Below are 22,711 nucleotides of genomic sequence, written 5' to 3' on the forward strand. Positions count from 1 at the left end.
GCAGACGGTACCAAAACCAGTTGTGAATCACATTTAACAAAACAGCATGGATCAATTTCTAAATCCACTGCTTCCAGTAGATGTCCTATTAGTAAGGCTATGCATAATTCACCAATTCTCTGCAGAGGAGGAAGATTCCATGAACTGGCTTTCTTATACTGAATGTAATATGTCAAAATATCGCAGATCTAGCAATGTTTTCTATTTGCATTGTTCCTGTTGCCTGTTTTCCATAAAGTTCGACTTCAGACATAATACTTCCAAATATCTGTCTTCTTTCTCTCCATACCCCGAATCTTTGACCCATTCAGGCTATCTGATCTTTCCTCTCCCCCATCATATCTCACTGTTGCTCACTTGTTAGCCCCATACATCCAACTGTCACCCACAAACCTCCTCTGTATAACCTCATCTCTTGACCCAAGTTTAGGATGACACAAACATGACCTTTATAAACAATTCCATAGCACGAAAATCACTTCACTCTACCAATAGAATGCCATCTGAACCTGCAGCACATTGTCCTTCATCACTGACCACTTTCAGCTCTAGTTCACTTAACCTCCTCCACTGAAACGTTGCTTCATCTACAGAAACAGCCCCTCTTACAGCCTTTCACAGTGCTCACTCTACCCTATCCCATTTACCTTACCTCTCCCATAAAGATTGGGTTGTAGGCATTTTTTTTAAACAAAACATTGATGGCTTCCACCTAGTCACACTGGTAAACCAGACTGTTGCAGTCACACTGAACCATTTCTTGCACACATTGTGGTCATCTACTGCCCACTTCTTCAGGAATGTTGATAATCTTTGTAGCAGTTTCATATCTGTGCCACTCATTAACCTTGGGATTATAATTGTAAACTCAGTCATAGCTCCAACCCTCACACAATAAAATCTTGTCTGCTCTGACATCCAATTACTGTTAAATATTTACACTCCAACATTCCCAACATCAGAACTACATTGACTGCACTATCCACAACACCTACTCCTTTCTCACCCAGCCCTTTACTTAGGCTGTAATAACTACCTCCCTTAAATCCATTCCCATAACATCCCATCCGAACTCCCTCCCATTCTGAAAGCCATAAATCCCTCTTGAGCCCCATAGGACTCCTACTGCTCCTATATTGACAAAACTCTCACTACTTCTGCACCTTCAACCTATCATCCTATCCATTCAGTCTCCATTCCGTCACCAACATGTACCTGGAGTACTTTAAGTATACTACATTACCATTCTTGTTTAAAAAAAAAAAAAAAGCCAGCAGCTGAACCCTCCTCTGTGTCAAACTCTCTGCCTTTCTGCATCTCGTCTCTAAAAGTCACAAATGTGTTTTATTCAGCTGGTTTGCCACCTACATATCCTCCTATAATTCACTTGCCACACTTCATTGAGGCTTCCGAACCACCAACTGTACTGAGATCGCCCTCCGTTATGTCTCCGATTTCCTCACTTCAGCACACCGTACAAGACTGTCATGCACTCTCATCCTTCTAAATCTTATCGCCAGCATTCAGATCCATTACCCATTTTTTCCTACTCTATATACTGACCTTCTTGAGCATCGTGCAATATATAGAATTTTCCACCTTGTATATCACAACCTTTTTTCCCCGATGGATACTTCTGACCGTTGATTCCTCATCTTTTCATTCCCTACACGCATCATACTGGATCTGAATCCTTTCAGCAGTTGCTTTTGCATGGGGGTAGATGGTGGCATCTGACTCCACAACAGCAAAACACTGCTTCTCAAAGTGACAGAACATATCTTTATACAGCTGCTACTCCTGAGTTTTGACTTTATTTCCTTTTGATCTTTGCTGTTTGTCATGGGTCTAGAGCTCTGCTCTCTAACTTTTTGTTGGTGTCTTACACCCCAGAACTTTTTCTCAGATGTTGTGTTAGGGCAATGTATTCCTTGAAGAACACTGACATCAATCCATGCTGCAACTGCAGGAACTGATCATTGTTTCAGATACGCATGGCTGTAACGCAAGCAAAGCTTGATGTTGCTAATCACAATCAGTGACTTGGATCACACTCCTAGACCCAGGCCCACACCAACACCATGGACCACTTCCATTCAAGGTCCAAGTCTTGCTCCATTTCGCTCTCCTTTTGTAATTCAAAGTTAAACAAGCATTTGCAATGCAATAGGTCTCGCATTTACGCAAGTCTGAGCTATTAACATTGCAAATAACAATGCCTTTTATTTTTGTTTTCGTTTTTAAAACATAAATAAAAGGCATTGTCATTTACAATGCCAATAGCTTAAACTCGCGTAAATCCGAGACCTATTGCATTGCAAATACTTGTTTATACTTGTTTCTCAACCCACACTGCAAAAGGCCTTCGGCTCTGTGCTGCAAGGATTGGGCTGCGGCCTGGTCTTGGCACAACTTAATTTCGGAAGCTGCGTAGGGCCTTCAGCTGTGCTCAGCGAGGGTAAATTTCAGAGCCAGGCCTGTGGCCACCCTCATGCACCTAACCCCCCAGAATGCTGTAAAACACTTGCGCCTTGCTCACTCTAAAGGTACTGTAACCAACCTAAAGGTACAGTGTCCTTCTCAGTTCAGGGGCATAGTTCTAAGGCGCCATGCGTGATTTTTATTTATTTATGAATTTTATTCAGTACCTGGAAGCCACGTATGGACCCAAAAGAACCAGTAGGTCTTGTCATTGGCAGAAGATGTCATATTTTTGTTCGAGCCATCAAAATATGTTCGTATTAGTGTAAACAATTTTTTATCACGACCAGAAATGCCTGCTCCCGCCATGCTTTCCTCATTATTGCCAACGTGAGGTTATCGTATCATACCAAATCAAAACAGCTTATTAACCAATGTAGGCAAAGCAAATTCAAGCAGAGATGCTTCACCACATGGGGAAAGTAGAGGCCGCCTTCTTGCACATCCGTGAAAGGTATGGCAGCAACCACGCTAAGATCTGTGTTCCTTCATGGGATGAGAAGGAAACATTTTGACAGCGATGTGAAGAATATTCTTCTGTTAGAGTAAGTATGGCGATTAACGTTATTCAGAGGCCTACTCCATGTGATCGTAATGTCCAAGATTATTTTTGTTTGAAACGTAAGAAAGCTAAAGTCTTCGTAGTAGGTATGTGAAAACGGCAACGTTTTCATGTCGTGAACTTAGATTGTTACCCAGTGGTCATGAAGTTCTCAATATGTGGAGTTTTTGTGTGAATATTGTCGCTGCTAGAAGTTCAGTTTCAAGGTAGCAAGGAAAATGTTTTCAAAATGAAATAATGCGGAATCCATTTTCAGCACCAACAGTCACTTGCAGAGAAATATTGTGCCAGTTTGCTTAGGTCATGGCTTGACCTTAGGAGAGGCTGGAACCTGCCAACCACGGGTAGCTGAACCATTGTGAAATACACAACTTCTTCACATACTAAAACCTATCCTCATCCATTCATACTCGCAATGCATTACTATACCTCAGTAGTGTTGAGGAAGATGATTATTAATTTTGGCTTTGATTCGAGCAGCAGCACGTGCATAACCCCCGCTGCAGGGTGCTGTCTGCACTGGGTCTGCTGGATGTGCTCGACGAAGGGAACGGTTCTACTTTGATGTTGGTTGTCGAAAAAGCCCCTTATGCGCGCGGCCGAGGCAGCGGCAAGGTCAGGCTGTCCTACTGTGACACCCACCGGCGATGACAGATGCAGTGTTATTTTAGGAGCTGCTACGGCTTTGTTCTTCCTTGGCCCCCAGTGTCTGTGTTCTCAGATTAAACTTTGGCATGTGTAGTGCCAGCTGCCCGCAGGCTTTCCTGTGCGGTCGAGTTCAAGGGGGGGCGGCCAGTCCGCTCCCCCACGGCATGCCACCACAAATGGCTTTTTCTTCACCATGAGTCAGCCCTTGCACACGGTGAAGAAATCCACGGCCTTACCCAGGATTAGGTATGGGCACGGAGTAAAGGACATGATGTGTTGCTATGGTAAATGTTTCCGAAAGGCTCCATCTGGTAACGAGCGTGCGTGAGCGAAATCTCCAGTCCGGGTGGGCGGGGCCTAATGCCGACAGGGCGGACACCAACCCCACTTCCACATAACCCGGACACAGAAGCAACAACAATAGATCTCGCCGAAGCGAAGCAGCACATGCGCTGCATTCGCAGGCGAGACCTAAAAATGAGCCCTGCCTTAAACATTGAAAGACCAAGTGGGACTATTATTCCTTCCCTCAATCCCAAGTTGTAGAGAAGTCATGCTGTTGGCACTTGAAAGATCTTACTCTGCCCCCCTTGTCTCACTCGATACCAATTCCAGGGCTGGTCCCAACACACTGAGTTTGTCATCTTCAACTCCACAGTAGGTAGAGGCATTGAAGAAGGCCATGCAACAACACTTCCAGATGATTCTGGGTCCCTCTGCAGTGCCTTTGGGCCCATGGATATGCCAGAGCCCCTAGTGGTATTTATGATGGCATGGCCTGCAATGGTGCAAACTAATCCCTTTGGTCTCCTGCCTTGCCCCCAATGGGCACTAGTCTTACCTCCACTCCTGCACTAAAGGCCATGTTGATTCAGACCTATGCACTACTGGCCTCGGCTCCAGAGATTCTGATTCCAGGCCCAACTCTGACACCTGTTTTGGATCTGGAACAGACTTTTACCATTGTCTCATTAGGAAATAACTAAGTGTGGGAGACCTTTCTGGCAGCGCCACTAGCTCAATGTCAGAACTACCAGAGAATAGAGACGCAGTCCATTGCCTTCAGAACATTTCTCGTGACGAAGATAATGGTGTGGAGGTGGCTAATTTACCCATCCCCAATATTAGCAATAATTTAGACATGCATTTAGAATTGCAAGCTGAGATCTTGCAGCCTAGGCTTTCACTTTCAAAATACTTGCTGCCCTTTAATGTGGCTTCAACAAAAGCTTTAATGGCGACCTGGTAAAAACCATGCTTGGCTCCGCTGTTGAGTTCGCCCTGTATCTCGGTGTCCTAGGAACTTCCTTGGGGAGACTCCCCTTTCTGACTCTGCTGCTTACTCCTGAGAGCTTGGATTTTCAGGCACCAATCCCAGGTCAACTCTGATGCTTTTCCTACTGCCCGGCTGGTCGGAGAATCAAATTGTATTGTTGTTGTTTAGAAAGGTTTTCTCATCTACTAGTTTGCCATCGAGGGCCCAAACTGCTGTCTGTTCTGCTAATGAGTTATACATGCACCCTCTGGGAGATGGCCAGTTCTATTTTACATGCCTTTACCAAATTCAGAAATGCATCCGCAAAAATGATCCATCATGAACACGACACAGCTAAATACTTGACAGCTGTAATGGACATGAAAGACTGCGTGGGTCGCGCAACTGGCACCAGTGTGTATGCAAGTGTACACACTACAGGAGTTTCTGGAGACATACAGGCTTCTGTTATGGATTTGCTGTTAAACAGCGCAGACTTTTTGGAGAAAAAGCTGATTCTGCCTTGGAGTGCTTCAAAGACAGCAGGGCTAGCCTGAACAGGCAGCCGTTATGTGGCAGCAGAGGACGTGGTGGCGGCAGAGGCCATAGCTAACAATGACTGTAGTCCTTTTTCTCCTCTGTCTGCCGCAACTCCAGCCTAACAGCTCTGTTTCCCACTGCTGTGGTCCTGAGTAGCTGGTTGGAGGCAGGAGTTTGTGTCCTCTTCCTCTAGTCTCTTTTTTCATTCCTAAATGCCTCATAAGAATGTTCTTTCACTATGGTCATTTTCAGTCTTGTCCACAAAATATGGCTATAGAGGTCAGTGATTCTCCCTCATCTGATTCAGTAGGCAAGAGTGAACCTCTGCATTCCACCATACAGGTCAATTTGTTAATGGCTAACCTACACCATCTTTGGACTTAGTAGGTAGCTGCTCCAGAGCCATTCAGTTGATCTTCTTTAACCCCTGTTTTTGCTAGGAGTGCTATGATATATACCGCTAATGGTTTCTGAGAACTAACCACAGGCATAGAATTCCCTTTTGATTTCCTTGTAGGTTAGGTGCTAGACGTCCAAGCACTGTGCCACGGAAACCCCTTGCAATAGATCCTGTACGGCATTGGCCTTCCTCACTCTGTGTGTTCTCCAAACAAGTTGACGCAGACTGCATGCGGTCACATCAATTCCTCTTTTTCTGCACCTGAAAATGCAGACCTGCAGCTCTGCTTCTTCCGATATCAGTTTTCACCAAGTTGTAACAATTCTTACAAATTTTGACAGTTTGTAGAATGTCACCCCCGAAGACATCCGAACACAAGAAGTGGGGTGGGTCTCTCTTCAGGTCACCCTCGTCAAATTGTTCTTAGACATAGTTGAACAACTTGTCCAAGAAGAAGTCAAGGAAGAACACAAGAAATTAGCACATAGCTTCTCTGTATTCTGATGCTCCTGATCCAGGGTGAAGTCATGCACTCTGTGATATGTCACCCGATTCTAACTTTAGTGTCTAACTGATCCGATGCTGAATTTGGAGTTGATGCACAGAGTTCCTAGACAATCATCGAGTCACCAGCAGGTTGTGTCCTTAACGGAGGCAATGCTGCAGATTTTCACATGTTTGGTCTCCCTTTGGTGCTCCTACCAGACTCATGTTCCCGTCGGGGATTTCAGTCGGTCTTCCACTGGTAGGCATTCATGAGGCAGCAGCTGTCCATGTCTGAAGTCAGCTTGCTGTGCCAACGGTGTTGGGCAGTCAAGAGTCTAGCCTCTATCTAGATACTTAATTACAGAGGCAAACCTTCAGGCTGATGACTGAGGACTCTCCTTCAGTCCCTTGGTCTCAGAAGCAATACTGTAATAGGCTAGAGATTATTTTTTAGCTCATATTTGGATGCCATAAAAGGCTTCCAAAATATCCCACATGAGGAAGAAGATGATTAAGATAATTTACTCCTGCCTTTTTATACAGACTCTGCCTTTAAGTCACCTTGCAGAATGCCAGTGCCTTGGCTTCCTCTCCAGGGTCTGCTGTTGATTTGCCTTTAGGGCCTCCTGAGGAAGAGAGTTCCTTCTTTGTGGTGGTTTGATGTCTGCGAAGTCTGGGGCTTACAACTCCTCAGGGGAGTCTAACCTCCTCACAGAAATTGTGCAACTTGGGACGCTAATTTTGAGCCCTTTTTGCCTTTCATCCATTCCTTGATTGACTGGGTACTAACAGCTAGATCAAAACCATTTTTAACTCCATTCGTAGGAGACAGCAGCTAGAGGTGATAACATTTTTTGATGCAACATCCAACTCTTAAAAGCCTTGTAGTACAAACTTTGAGTAAAGTGAACCTGAACTTTCCACTTCTCCTGCCCACAAGTCAAAACAAATAAATGATTTAGGCTAAACAAATTGTTACCTTCCAGAGGAGACTCTACAGACTGTTGCCCATGGTCTATGTGCTAGCATAACCATTAGACAGCATGCCATGATGCATTCCACTGGGTTCTCGGGTGGGTGTCTATGCCTCTTTGATTGACACACCCTTTGATGGATCTTAGCAAGACAGCAGAGCAAAGGTCATCTATCTCACTGTGGTTACTTTCCCCTGTTTGTCAGTTCCCTCAGCAATAAGGTATTTCAAACTATATTCAAGGGATCTCACAAATTGCCAATGACAGCCTTCGCAGCCCATTCAGCAGTTCATTCAGATGTTTCTTAGTAGCAAGGGTAGAGGTAGTGCCAACGTTTGAGGTCAAGTCCAGCTCCCTTACCCATCTCTTCATCTGACATGGCAGTTGAACCTCTTAAGTTTGTCCTCTGTCTCATTTTGAGATCAACAGGTGGCAAAATCAGGCATTGCCTGTCTTACTGGCATTCCATCACATCAGGCAACTGCGTCCTCCAAATTATCCATGTTAGGTAAGCAGTTTTTCATCAATGCTCCTCCTACATTCTTCTGGTTTCATCTCCATCGTCAGATTATCATGTGAGTAATCTGTCAAAAGAAGTGATCATGATACTTGGGGCGATCAAAATGATACAGAGGGTGAGAGAGGACTTGAATTTTACTCTCAGTAGTTCCGGGTACCCACAAAGGATGGAGGTCCTGAAGTGTCCATGGAACTGCTTGACACGTGCTGTCATGTGCCGGTCCTGCAGTCCCACAGGCAACATCTCTGCTTTGTGGTGGAGTAAAACCTCTTCCAATTTACCGCCCTGACCTTCAGTTTTATATCCGTTCCTCGGGACTTTGCAAAACTCATGTTGGTAGTTGCTGCCAATCTTCGCCATTGGCGAGAAAGCAAAAGACACACAATTGATAGACAGAATGTAGAACAATGTCATACATTCACCTCCAGTACAGAGATCTGTGCCTAAATCCATAATTCTTTTGCTCACCATGCCACCCCAGTTCAGACCTGGCCATATGCAAATCAGCTTTGACCGTGTGCCTCATGGGAACAGTCCAGCCCGAACTGCCAAGCCAGGTCCTCCCTGGATCGGAAACAAGCATCCTAGGACCGGTTTCGGGGTTTCAGCCCTCATCAGCCAGGATAGCTTGAATCCAGTGGCACAGTGAGCCCAGGACTCACGTCTGGGCATTCCCGGCACACTTAGGGCGAGAAAGCAAAAGCCACACAACTGATGGACGGAATGCAGAACAAATCAAAACATTTACCCCCCAGTCAAGGGATCTGGGTTAAATCCATCATTCTTTTGCTCACCATGCCACCCCAGTTCAGACCTGGCCATATGCAAATCAGTCTTGACCCTGTGCCTCATGGGAACAGTCCAGCCCGAACTGCCAAGCCAGGTCCTCTCTGGACCGGAAACAAGCATCCTAGGACCGGTTTCGGGGTTTATCCCCTCATCAGCCCGGATAGCTTGAATCCAGTGGCACAGTGAGCCCGGGATCCATGTCTGGGCATACCCGGCGCACTTAGGCCGAGAAAGCAAAAGACACACAATTGATGGACGGAATGCAGAACAAATAAAACATTCACGCAGTCTGGGTTAAATCCATCTTTTGCTCACCATGCCACCCCAGTTCAGGCATAAATGTATTTCTGTGACATGGTAACTGGTTATTGAAAGCAGATTTACCACAGCTTGTCTCAGACGATCTATATATAATGGTGTAATTACTGTTCATTACGGGGTTCTCCATCAGCAGGCCCAAATCCAACTCCAGCCTGTGCAGATGATTCCCTTTATCGGGATCATTCTGTACACAGTCTCCTTGATTGCCTACCCGTCCCCACAATGAGTCCAGGATGCTCATACTATGATCCTAATATTTTGGGCAGGAAATGTTGTTATGGCCTTGATGGTTCTAAGGTGTCTCTGGTGCTTCACATCTTGCATCCTACTGGTGCTTCCCATCTGTTGTTGTATGCAAGCTAGTCAGTTAAATCTGTGGCTGCAATTGGCCCATCACTGGGATGTCTTTCTGACAAAATCCACATCTCCGAAAAAAGGTCTTGGATGACAGATACCAACCTGACATACAGTAGGTGATCCCCCACCACCATAGCTTACAGTGGTGAAAGAAGCATCACCTCTGGGGAGGCCACCAAGTAATCTTGCACAGCATGACCGCTGTGTGGTATTACTACAAGGAGGGCAGAGTAGCATCTCTTGCACTTTGTCTTGCACTTTGTCTGAAGGCTCTGACGTATTGGCAATGAATTACAATTCACAGGAATTTCCCCCAAGGCTGATTACCTGGTAGGATCACTCAGCACAAGGACAGACAGTCTCAGCAAGGGTAATCTTGATGACTATGCGTAGCATCTGCTCCCAGATATGGTTTACTGAAACATCACCTAGAAGGGCACTCCCTCTGTAGATCTATTTGCTACCTCCGAAGATTTTCATTGTCTTCTCTACTGTGCTCTTATTTTTCCCCTGAGGGTCTTTAGGAGATGTGTTCCACCTTAAGTTGAATTCTGGTCTCCTATACACATTTCCACAATTCCCGCTGATCTTGCGCACACTGAAGAAGGTGAAGCAGAAGCGAGTACAGGTCATTCTGATATCCTTGTACTGGACTCTGAGAGTTTGTTGCTTCAGAATCCTGACTTTGAGCATATGCCCTTCACCGCCTCCTCAGGAGTATCTGCTGGCCATACAACAGGCACACAATTGTGACTGTATGACATTGTTCTGCATTCTGTCCATCAATTGTTCTTTTTGCATTGGCCATACAACAGGCCCTAGTGTTTCACCTGAACTGCCATATTGTACACTTCAATGCATGGAGATTGAGCGGAACTAGCTGAGACGTTCTGATCTTCTGCTGTGAGTGGTAGATGTCAATGTGGATGGTCATCTCCCCTCAACCAAGTCTTTACATTCAGACCTTTGGGCTACATGTTTCACCTGATTTGCAGTGCAACATGTGGGTGGCCTTCTGGCAAAATTATCTAATGTTCGTTTTGAATTGTCTTTGGCTTAGTAAGCTTTGCTGTTAGTGCAATAAAGGTTTATTTATCGTCCCTTTCAGCCATTCTTTGTCTGCCTTATCAGCCCTCATTGTTCAGGCCATCTGTTATGAAGCATTTCGAGTAACGTTTTCAGGTAAATTTCCCCTCGCTTCCGTCATTATGCCTTTGTGGGATCTTAATTTGGTTTTCCTCTTTCTGATGTATGCTACTTTTAAGCTTCACGGCTGTACTGTTAGGCTCTTAACCCTGATGATAGTGTTCTCCTTGCAGTCATGTAGAGTCCACTCCTCAGTTTCACCTCTTTGGACAGGGCATTGCTTTAGTGTTGCTTCACAAGTTGAGGAAACTGCAGTTAAAGGTTTCTTACCTTTGGTAATGTTCTTTCTGATACTCTGCAGATGCCTTCCTCCCCCATTTTGTAGAGTGGAGTTTTGGGAGTTATCAGATACAGTATAGAAACGCCAATGTCCGCTTCCAGTTTTTCACTTAGTCAGTCCAGAGAGACTGAAACAACAATGTCCTTGATTTTAATCCTGTAACAGTGTGTTAAGTTGTAGCCCTTTGTTTGCAGATAGCTGTGCATCTCCTGCCTTTCACATGTGTTTCAGTGTCTTGATTAAGGACGTGTTCAATATAAATTGTTCCAAAAGAAGATCCCAGTTTCATGCTAGACTTTGGAAATGTCTGATAGCACCGCCCTCGTATAGATCCCCCACCAGAGTTAGTCCCTTCCCTTCTCATGTCTCCTGGCGTGTCTCACTCTCCCTGTCCTGAGAGACCCATCAGTGGTGTCTGAAGCGCATAAGGCCGCATGTTCAAGAGTATTTTTGGGGATTTGGCACTCAGTAGGTCCCCCAACCCCACTTTACATTTAGGAAGGATGTCCACTAGTTCCTCTCAATGTCGAAGTGCTAGCTTCTGCTCTCGCATCCATTCTCTTTGTCATCAAATGACCTGGCTGCCCATTGTCGCTGTGCAGTCGGATAATACAGCTTATAGCTTGGTATTCACAGGTCCTCTCCTCCATCACCGGTAAACAAAGTTTATAAAGTGCCACTTGTGTCTACCTGAATTCTATATTCAATCTAGCAGCAGAGCTTGCAGTTCACAAATTAAGGCTCACAGGGTGCGAATCGATAATTTAGTGAAATAATAGACACACTGTCCCAGGGCTTAATTTGGACCGGGGAGTGGGCACTAGCACTTATTCTTAGGAACCAGCACTTGTTTTCCTGCACCAGATATTTGCTATGTGCATGACAGTGAAAACACATAAATTGGAAGATCAGAAAGACAGAGGAAGTGAAAGATGGCAAAACAGTGGCAAAAGGAGAAATAAGGAAATTTGCAAGAGTGAGATAAAGGGCCAGGGAGTGTCTGGTAGTGGATTAAAGACTACCAGTCTTGGTATTCGGTGCGCTGAAGTTTAATTGCACCAGATGCTGGCTTCTGAGCAGCGTTTAGGGCACCTGCACTCTTTTCATGAATGAATCACTAACTGCCCTTCTTCGCTTCCAGTGTAGACCTTACATTTTCATCAAGTCTAGTATGGAGTGGCATATTCACACCCTGGTATATCCAAATGTAGAGGTTTTCTATCTCAGCTTATGACAAGTCCCCAGGAGGGTATCACTGTTCATGTTGTGATGTATTGGAAATTCAATGGACTTACTCCTGTTCATTTGAGTCCCTGATATTCTGTCATAGTCCTTGCGTCTCCTCATAGTCAGGCCAGCCTCATTACATACGTAATTCAAGAACTGAAACATATAGTTGGCATAACAAGGCATAAAGGGTCTCCCATCTAGAGATATGCCTCATTTTTGCACCTACTGCCTCCATATTCTCATGAAAGGCTAGTTTGCTAGTGCATATGTAAGTGGAACAGAGCATATCCTTGACGTGTCCCCTGTTCAGTGGTGTAAGGCAGAGAAATGACATGTCCCCTGTTCAATGGTAAAAGACGGAGATATGACCTGTCCACTTGTCATCCTCACTGGGGTGTTCACATACAATAACGAGGTCCATGTAAGGAAACCTGTCCCCCCTCTACTCTACTCTGCCACTGTAAATATAAATCTCCGGCTCCTTGTGTCAGATGCCTTTTTGACAGCTAATGACCCACCACTCCCCGTAAGGGCAGGTCTGAAGACCCATCCAGTGCTTAGATTCAGCCTCCTGATGTTCATGAATATGTTGAGTCATGGGGTGAACCAAAATTGATCTGGATGTACCAAGTGTGAGAGCAACCTATTCACCAGAATCTTGCTCAAGATTTTTTTCTTTCTGATTTGAGCATAGACAGGAGTCTGTAGGACATGTCTCTCAGATCCTGGATAAGTTTAGGTATAGTCAGTAACCTAACTATGCTTCATGGTTACAGGGGGCTATGAATGCTCCTTTGGTGCTCTGTTAAACATCTCATCCATCAAAGCAGCTTTTAGGTATATAAAAATGGAATAAACTTCAACTAGAAGGTTATCAGAATGTGGTGTTGTATTGCCTGGCCATCTCCTTGACCACAGCCTTTATTTCAGCTTCTGTTATTTATGCCCCTAGTTCTTTTGCCACCTCAGGCAGCACCGTCTGTAACCTTGCTCTTTCAGTATACATGTTCAGTTCCTGGTGTGTCACTGTGTAACATGATTTGTTTAGGGTGGAATAATACCTTATGAACTCTTTTTTTCTACTTGAAAATAGACATTTCGCTCCTTTATTGTGCGAATGCCATGACTGGGAATCTCTTCATTTAATTCATCTGAGACAGTGTCAGATCGTTAAGTGCTGTCTGTCTGTAATGCTTAAAAGGCCTGGTAGTTTTCCACAGGTAAACTAAACGGTTCAAACAAAAAGTTGACATTCTGTAATAAACCAATCCTTATGCTGATACTTGCTCAGCCAACTAAGACCTTCCAAAGAAGTCAATTTAATTACGCCTGGTAATGCAGAGCTATCAAGGACCATGGGTCCCCAGCAGGAGGCAGAAAGCCACAATTGTATCATTTGAGATTTCAAATATAAAGCCATTTAGTCCTAAAACTAATTTTATAAAGCAGTTATCCCCATCCCATTTTAGCCAAATCTTTACTGCCACCATTTTTTAGAAAGGTTCTTCCAACACTTGCAGAAGATTCAAGCACTTATCTTTTTGAATGGCCTGGAGCTGACACAGAGGATCAAACTGGTGGAAGCTGTTATTCCTGTTTCTTTGTTTCCAGAAACTCAGGTTCCCTAGAAATAACTTTATGATCTGGTCACGGTCGTCTTTGTGGTGTCCTTCTGTATGTTGAGCCTGTGATTCAATTGTGAAATTGTGAATGGTCGAAGTACTGCAAATATCCTGAAATACTGTGGGCAAAGGCACTCTCCTGTCTATAATAGTGTAAATGGTGCCATACAGGCCACATACATTTTTATTGTGTTGTAAAATAAGGCTGTAATACATCATTTTGATAGCTTGCTTAATCCGTCATCTCTTATTAGAGTCCAGCTCCTCAATTATACTTAAATGTTGCTCTGTCTACCATTATTCACACAACCCTTTTGAGCCGTTCCTTTTGAAGGCTATAATTTCTGCTTTGGCTTGAAGGAATAAAAAGAGAGTAAAATCATGTTATACAGGGGACATATATTGTTCCTCTTATTGCCAAAGTCATCTTGTTCACTCTTATTTCTTTCTTTGAAGTGTTAAGTTCTGACAGTTTCCTCACATCAAGTGATATTTCTCCTGTTTTCCAGCTGAAGCCTCAAACTAATTTGGCTGAAGAAGCACAACTCATTCTGCCTAGTTCCAGAACTCATCTATTTTTATTCCAGCTATGGCATACTTACCGTCCGATGTGATACAGCAAAAGATACCCTTTGATAAGCTACATTGTGTTACTTCCTTAGAAACTTCATGTTGACTTGTTCCAAGGAAAGGCAGCATTGGTGTACTTTTAGAGGCATTAGCCTAGATCTCAGATTTGCCATACTGAACACCGGGGCCCACTCCTCTTGATTTTCAAGAGCATTTATCCTTAGAAATGTCATGCAGGAAGAGCAGTTGCTTTCAGCTCTTTGAGCATAGAATTGAGTTCCCATCCAGTTGAGAAGTAGGACCATGATAGAGATTTAAACAATGGTATATTGATTCTAGTACTCTAGTCCTTTCTTTCACATGCTCACAACAACCATCAAATATACCTTCAGAACATGGCCTACCATCCATGTTGTTATGAAACTTTCAGGAACGTGAATAATGGCTCATTTTTCGCTCTTTAATCGTGTGACTCAGGCACAGATGATTTTTAAAAAATGTGTAAAGTGACCACTTTTTTTGGAGCAGCAATTTCCAACCCCTGCATGCAGCACCGGCACTAACCATGAGAAACGAAACTGGAATTATTGTGAAGCTATTTTTACTCTTTTCATCGTCTAACCAAACATGAGTCGTAATTACTGTGATGAGATTTAATACTGAGAAACTGTTATGTAAATGACTCGTACATCTACAAATAAGTAGCTATGACAGCAAGCCACTCTATAGATGTACTGTGTGCTTCTGACCTTTGTCATTGTTATTGCCAGAAACATTTTGATAAATTATAGTCCTGGAAATTAGATTGACACAGGGGGTCCATAGTCTTTTTGCAATTTAAAATTTGGAAAATAAGGCAACTTTTAGTCTCTATAAATTTAATATATATATAAAATCTGCATCAGTACTTTGACAAAATCCCTTTGTAACTTGTCCTTGCTGCCTGTTTTTCTCCAGAACACAGTTTATTAAAGCTCCCTGTCTGTTTTATGTGAAGGTGGAAAACTGTTATGCTGTGAATCCTGCCCTGCCTCCTTCCATCCTGAATGTCTGAACATAGAGATGCCAGATGGATGCTGGAACTGTAACGATTGCAAAGCTGGCAAAAAACTACGATTCAAACAGATTGTTTGGGTCAAGCTCGGGAATTACAGGCAAGTTAAAAAGATTTAACAGCGCTACTCTGGCATTTATGGCATACGGCTAACAAACTCTGATTTTAGATAGCAATACATCCCAGTAAGCTCAAGTGACTGAGTAGAAAATAAATGTATGGGATTAACTGCATACACAGTACCTATTGCTGTTTGGTTCTCTTGTTAATTCGCTGAACACAAATACAGTTAACATGTTTCATTCAGTGATCCTAAAATGGCCATTTTCAAAAATGCCAGACTCTTCTGATAGATGTTGCTTTTTGTAGGTTTGTAGTTTTCCACAGCATGCACGTTGTGTCGCATGACTTAATCAATTGCTTTATCCAACTTGGATGCGACATCTAGGTATATATGGTGGAGACTGGTATGCTGGCATCGATTCCTGTTTTTCTGCACCTGAATGACATGAGTCCGGAGTTCTTTTCGGTTTTTACCAACAAACTTTCTTAGTGAATTCAGCAGTGACTAGGTCCGATGTCTTCTGCTAGGATCTCTCTGTTTAATTCCCAGCAACGATGTCGCTAGGTGTCCTCAGATCCACTTGACATCTGTAAGTGGTGTTTGTGATCCGACTCTGACCCCTCGGCCTGTGTCTGTCAATGCATGCAAATCTCATTGGGGAACCAAAGCACAAGTTATCTTTGGCAAAGGCACAGAAGGATCCTTCAAAGTTGTCCCTCTCCTCTTTTTCAAGTAAGTTCTCTGACAGGTAGTAATCCCGCCGTGGTCCTCCTACAAAAATCACCACAGAAATGAGAAATCTCGTCTCTCAGGGAAATGTTCCCCTTTCAGAGACTGTTTGGCGACTGCAGCATCATTCCCTGACACCAGTCTTTTCCTTGTTATGAAAGGCATTTTGTGTTCTGAAAATACACAAAGCTTAACTTCAAAACTCTATCCGCCTACCCTTCACAGGTTGAGATCTTTTAGTAGGCTATGCTAGATATTTTCAGGACGACCCCAAAACCTTTTCGCCCACTAGCCAAAGCTGGGCCCATTGGTGTGAGTTTGGTGATTTTGGCTGCTTCCGCCGTGATAACACCGATTTCTGCTCCTCCACGGGCTCCAGCTGTGCTTGCTAAGGCAATGACCAAGTGGAAAAAGAAAAGGTCAATGTCCCTGTCAAAGCACATGCCTAGGGCCCAACAATTCTCCTTAATGGAGACTATGGATCAGATTTCAGTGACTTGGATCTGCCCAATCAGAAATGTGGGCACCCAGTGAAAGACTAGTTGAAGGCTCATATACTCCTCCCTCCTTATCACACTGAAGCAGTCTATAACTAGACCTGCAGAATGCTAGTGGTCTTGACACTTCAAAGAAGGTACATTCCTCACCCTGCAGACCACCTTTAGAGGAAGTTCGGTCTTTTACCTCTGTGGGTGAAAAGCAACAGAAGCACTTGAATTACCCTTTATGACTGCTGAAAGTCCAACAATCTGATAGAAATCCTGTAGCCTTCTTCAGCGGCTCCAGAACCACTGTTTCCTTTTTGTAAAACATTCTAATTCTGAAAGCCGCTTTTGACTGCTTGGGAGAAACCCTTATAGGGCCCTGCAGTTCGCATGAATCTAATGGTATCAAAGGCTTTTTCTCTTCCCGCTTTCACAAGTCTATCACAGGCGAGTTTGGTGCCAAAACCTTCATCAGAGAAGTTACATCCAAATGTATTCACCACGTCTTTCTGAGAATGTCAGTTTAAAAGGCTTAGCATTGCACACTTCCTGTGTCATGTGTCTGTTTGGCCGGTATAGCCACACTTAATGTGAATTGGCAAACATGGCCCTAGGTGGTCATCCTAAGTACATTTACAAAGTCTTCTCTGCCCTGTTGAGTGACAGTTTTATGCTTCCAAACAGATCTGAAGTGTGGCCAGGATTTTACCGACACTGGCTCGATCATTGGCCACTCTAGTTTGCCTGGATGCATTCCACAGGCTTATTAAGAGATGCCCTAGCAGCCTTGATGGAAAAACGTTTCACTGACAAGCTAGTTAGTCGTTTTTCAGTGAGGTATAGCTTGAGTCCTGTGGCACATTGAACACAAAAACCATGTCTGTGATCTAGCACTCAAGCTGCACCCTTCTCATGAGGCCCAGTTAGGGTCAAAGTGTTCCGGGGTTCCTTTTGTCCTGTTCAGATGGAACTTCGACAGGCAGTTTGACCTGGAGTGTTCCTATAGGAGACAGACAAAAAGCACTAAGGCTGATACGCATATGGCTCGCTCTTGTCTCAAAAGCCATGGTAGGTAAACAAAAAAATAGTGGATTATGGTCCAGTATAATTACCAGTGGCTGAGATTAATTCAAGCATTCCACCTGCCACTTATTTTTTTTCTTCTTTTCTCACTATCTTACTATGGACACGGCAAGACTGGGTGGGCAGTTAGCTCATTGTGAACTTCACTGGATCTAGCTAAGGCAAGGCAGTTCCCAAATTATTGATTTCACATTGGGTCATCCAGCATGTAAAAATCGGTTACACCCTTGTCTATGAAATGTCCCCTGGCTGGCATTCATGCCCAACACATGAGGATCATGGCAGCTTCTACTGCTCCTCACCAGAGCCATCCTAGTAATTGACATCTTCTGGATGGCCACTTGGACTTTGCTTCATATTTCTGCAGAACAGTATTGTCTCACAGCTCAGGCACACAGTGAGATATTCTTTGAAAGTATTATGTTCAATGGAAAACCTCTGTAATGCGGACAGCTCAGTCCAACTTCTCCTGTAGGGTGTTGCTCTGGGACTCATTCATCAGGTGAGGAGTCTGTGGAAAGAAGGCTCCCGCCAAATGATGTATTTACCGATGGTAATATTTCTGGTGGATACTAAATCTTCCTGCATCTGAAAGAAACACGTTAGTTAGATTCCTCACCTTAGAATATCCCCAGGCGTCAGACTGGATCCGGAAGATTTTTCGTCAGCAATACCCCTTGCGCGTCGCTAGGCGTCGTCTGCGGCTCCGCATCAGTCGTCGGCGTCGTGCGCCGGAATGACGTTGTCGGAGTACTTAGACGCCGCCCTCGCACGCTGACGTTAGTTCTTATTTTTTCCGCGCCAGTATGCGCAGATCCGGAAGAGCTACCCCTTTAGTCAATTTTTGACTAACTTTTTTTGACTCTTTTTGGTCAATTCTCGACTCTGGTGCCGGTAGGATGCCTGGTTTCAAGGCCTGCGACGACTGTTACCGACTGATGTCGGTGAGCGATCATCACCGCCGGTGCCTGTACTGCTTGGGCCTCGACCACGACGCGGCGTCGTGCTCCGATTGTATGGCCCTGACCTCGAAAGCTAGGCGGGAGCGGTCCCGCAAGCTTCTCGAGCTTCTCCACTCTGCTCCGCGTCGCTCTCGATCCCGTTCCAGGAGGAGGTCCAAGGATCGGTCGCGGAGCCACACTTGACATCGTCACTCGTCTGGCTCGAAGTCTTCAGGTAAGTCGAGGCACTCCAAGAAGTCCAAGAAGCGACACCGCCCTTCGGACTCCCCTCGCCGGTCGCGCGACTCGGCCGAGGGTCCGGGTGGTTCCACCCCCACGGCTCCGCAGGCGCCGCTCAAGTCCCCATACCCGACGGTCCCTGGGACTGACGCGACGCCGGCGGAGGTCAGTGCCTTCCTCTCGGCCATGAGGAGCCTGGCCCCGCCGTCGACGCCCGCTGGTGCGCCTTCAGGCCCCGCGGACTCGACTGGGCGACCTCGCATGCCGGCGGCTCCGGCGCCGTTGGAGGCTCCGGCCCCGACGCCGCAGGTCCCCGAGGGGCCCGAGCCTGGGCCCCCGTCGACACCGGTCGACCTCGTTACGCCTCCTCCGCCGACACCGATACCACCGCCGGCTCCGGTCGACGTCGATCCCCGGTTCAGCCCCTGTCCGGTCCCGACGCCGATGCGGCGCCGCCCGACGCAGCATCCGACGCCGCTAGAGACACATATTGTCTATCGACCGGCTCCGATCATTCCTCCTGTTTACCAGGGATTGGATGACGGGGGCGACTGCGAGGGGTCTGATGACCCTATGGCCCTTCAGAGCCAACTTGCACAGGACTGGGCAGATGAACTGGGGGAGGCCAGTGGTTTGGATACCTCACCGGACACTGGATTCATCTCTCCTCCGACTGTGGCTTCGGAGGAGGGTGCAGCTTTTTCTGTGGTGCTGCGCAAGGCGGCCGAAGCCCTTGGGCTTGAGCTGCCTGCCGTGGCTGTGAGGACTAACATCCTCACTGAGGTGCTTCAGTCTGCCGCATGCTCCACTGAGCCTCTGCTGCCATTCAATGAGGCCCTCACTGACGTTCTGCAGGGCACCTGGTCCAAGCCCTCCACAGTCCCTCCTGTGGATAGGAACGTTGCCAGGCGCCACCGCCCTGCTCCGGGCGGCCCCAGTTTCCTGTCCCAACACCCCACCCCCGAGAGTCTGGTTATCCAGGCCTCTACCTCCCAATCCTCCTTCCCGTCCGCTCCTCCGGACCGGGATTCCAAGAGACTGGAACAGTTTAGTAAGAAGCTGTTCTCTTCGCTCAGTTTGGGCCTGCGTTCTTTGAACACCGCCTGTCTCTTGGACCGTTATTCCCACTCTCTGTGGGATGTGGTGGAGGACGTGCTGCCACTGTGCCCGGAGGAGGCCCGGGCGCGGCTTTCCTCGGCCCTGGCCGATGGGAGAGATGCAGCGCGCCATGCAATCCGATGTGGACTCGACACTACGGACTCGCTGGGTAGGGCGATTTCTACCACGGTGGCGCTTCGACGTCACGCCTGGCTGCGGTCCATGTCTTTTTCAGGGGATGTCCAGAGCACCCTCATGGACATGCCTTTTGATGGCGCTCGCCTTTTTGGTGACAAAGCGGACAGTGCGCTGGCTCGCTTTAAGGACTCCCGGGCTTCGGCCACGTCCTTGGGCCTCTCGGCCCCGCGGCCACAAACTTCCGCTTTTCGCTCCTTTCGTGGCCAAGGAAGGGGCACCTCCTCACGTCCGCCTAGCCACCGGCCGCAGAACCAGCCTGCACGCGGTCGCGGACGTGGTTTCTGCCGAGGCGGTACTGGAGGACGACGCGGTCAGTCCACATCCCCCCGGCAGCATCCGCATCAAAGCCTTCCTAGTCCGAGCTTTCAGGCCCATTCCACGCCAGTGGGCGGCAGAGTTCGCCATCACCTGCTCCACTGGCGTTCCATCACGTCGGACAGGTGGTTGCTGCAAATCGTCCGAAGGGGCTACTCCCTCCCCTTCGAGACGACCCCTCCAGCCATGCCACTGCAGCACCACCGTATCTCGAGGGATCATTTGAATCTTCTCCACGAGAAAGTTTCGGCCCTCTTGGCCAAGGGGGCCGTCGAGCGCGTTCCGAGCCCAGAAGTAGGTCATGGTTGTTATTCCCACTACTTTCTGGTTCCCGAGAAGGGCAAAGGGGGCCTACGCCCTATCTTGGACCTCCGAAACGTCAATGCCTTCCTTTGGAAGGAACGGTTCAAAATGTTAACTTTGGCTCAGGTTCTAGCTGCCCTCGACCCTGGAGACTGGATGGTAGCGTTGGACTTGCAGGACGCATATTTCCACATCCCCGTCCTGCCGGCCCACCGGCGTTACCTGCGGTTCACGGTGGGTCAGGAGCACTTTCAGTTCACCGTGCTCCCCTTCGGCCTTACCAGTGCCCCTCGGGTGTTCACGAAAGTGATGGCGGTGGTCGCAGCTCATCTGCGCAGATCAGGGGTTCCAGTCTTCCCCTATCTCGACGACTGGTTGTTGAAGGCGGGCTCGCCCCAGGCAGTCGTCTCCCACCTCCAGACTACGGCGGATCTCCTGCATTTGCTGGGGTTTTCCATCAACGTGCCGAAGTCACACCTGAGCCCCTCTCAGAAGCTCCTTTTCATCGGAGCGGTTCTCGATTCGGCGCAGTTCTGGGTTCATCCACCGGAACAGCGGGTCCGGGATATCCAGGCCCTGATTCCCATCTTTCGGCCTCTATCCTGGGTTTCGGTCAGGCTAGTGTTGCGGCTTCTGGGGCTGATGGCCTCCTGCATCCTACTAGTGCATCAAGCCAGGCGGCGCATGCGGGCTCTGCAGTGGGACCTGAAGTTTCAGTGGGCCCAGCATCACGGCAACCTCTCCGACCATGTCTTGATCTCGGAGGGCACTGCACAGCAGTTGCAGTGGTCGCTCACGGACCGCGATTGGGTCACCGGCAAGAGCCTCTCCCTACCCCTACCGGAGCATGTCGTAGTGACGGATGCGTCCCTCCTGGAATGGGGTGGCCATATGGGAGAGGCGGAGATCAGAGGCCTCTGGTCTCCGGCGGAGTCTCGCCTCCACATCAACTTGTTGGAGCTGAGAGCGATCCGACTTGCACTGAAAGCCTTCCTTCCCTCTGTCCGGCAAGTGTCGTGCAGGTGTTCACGGACACCACCACCGCCATGTGGTATTGCAACAAACAGGGCGGGGTGTAGGAGGCTCTGCGCCTCTGGACATGGCTGGAACACCAGGGCATCACCCTGGTGGCTCAACATCTGGCGGGCTCTCTGAACGCCAGAGCGGACGAACTCAGCCGCCGGTGCATGATGGATCACGAATGGCGTCTGAACTCCGAGGTGGCGCAAGGTCTCTTTCAGCAGTGGGGAGAGCCTTGGTTAGATCTATTTGCCACCGACGAGAACGCGCAATGTCAGCAGTTCTGCGCGTTGGAATTTCCAAGGCGGCACTCGCTCCGCAACGCTTTTCGTCGCGAGTGGAGTTGCGGTCTGTTGTACGCCTTTCCGCCTATACCACTTCTGCCCAGAGTGCTGAAGAAGATCAAGCGCGACCGGGCCCAAGTCCTCTTGGTGGCTCCGGATTGGGCACGAAGGTACTGGTATCCCGAGCTACTCAGTATGTTGACCGATCCTCCGATACGTCTGCCCCTTCGGGAGGATCTTCTGTCGCAGCAGCAGGGGACGGTCCTCCACCCGAACCTGTCCAGCCTCCACCTCCATGCGTGGAGATTGAGCGGCGGCAGTTGATGCCATTTGACTTGACTCCTGAAGTCTGTGATATCATTCTGGCAGCCAGGCGTCCCTCCACAAAGACAATATACGCCTGCCGGTGGAACAAATTTGTGGCATGGTGCACAGCAAAGGCTGTGGATCCCCTTTCCGCCCCTCTTTCTGAGGTTCTCCTCTTTCTTCTTTCTTTTGCCCGGCAGGGCTCTGCCCTGGGCACCTTGAAAGGTTATCTTGCTGCTCTCTCTGCCTTCTTACGGCTTCCAGATCAGCCCTCTCTTTTCAAGTCCCCTGTAGTGTCACGCTTTCTTAAAGGCATTACTCACACGTTCCCTCCTGTCCCTTTCGTAATGCCTCAGTGGGACTTGAATCTTGTCTTGACATTCCTGATGTGCGCTCCCTTTGAGCCTCTT

General features: G+C 47.3%; 1 protein-coding gene across 2 annotated transcripts in view; it reads left to right on the forward strand.

Annotated features, from left to right (window-relative positions):
- The window catches only part of NSD3 (nuclear receptor binding SET domain protein 3), a 1,492,250-nt gene that overhangs the window by 1,074,506 nt on the left and 395,033 nt on the right, over window positions 1-22,711 (forward strand). For both annotated transcript variants that reach the window (XM_085633955.1, XM_085633956.1), the window contains one exon: window positions 15,179-15,335. In XM_085633955.1, coding sequence (XP_085490081.1) covers window positions 15,179-15,335 — 157 coding nt within the window. The remainder of the gene's footprint in view (window positions 1-15,178; window positions 15,336-22,711) is intronic.

The sequence above is a fragment of the Triturus cristatus genome, chromosome 11 (assembly GCF_964204655.1).
Source record: "Triturus cristatus chromosome 11, aTriCri1.1, whole genome shotgun sequence".
Classification (NCBI taxonomy): Eukaryota; Metazoa; Chordata; class Amphibia; order Caudata; family Salamandridae; genus Triturus; species Triturus cristatus.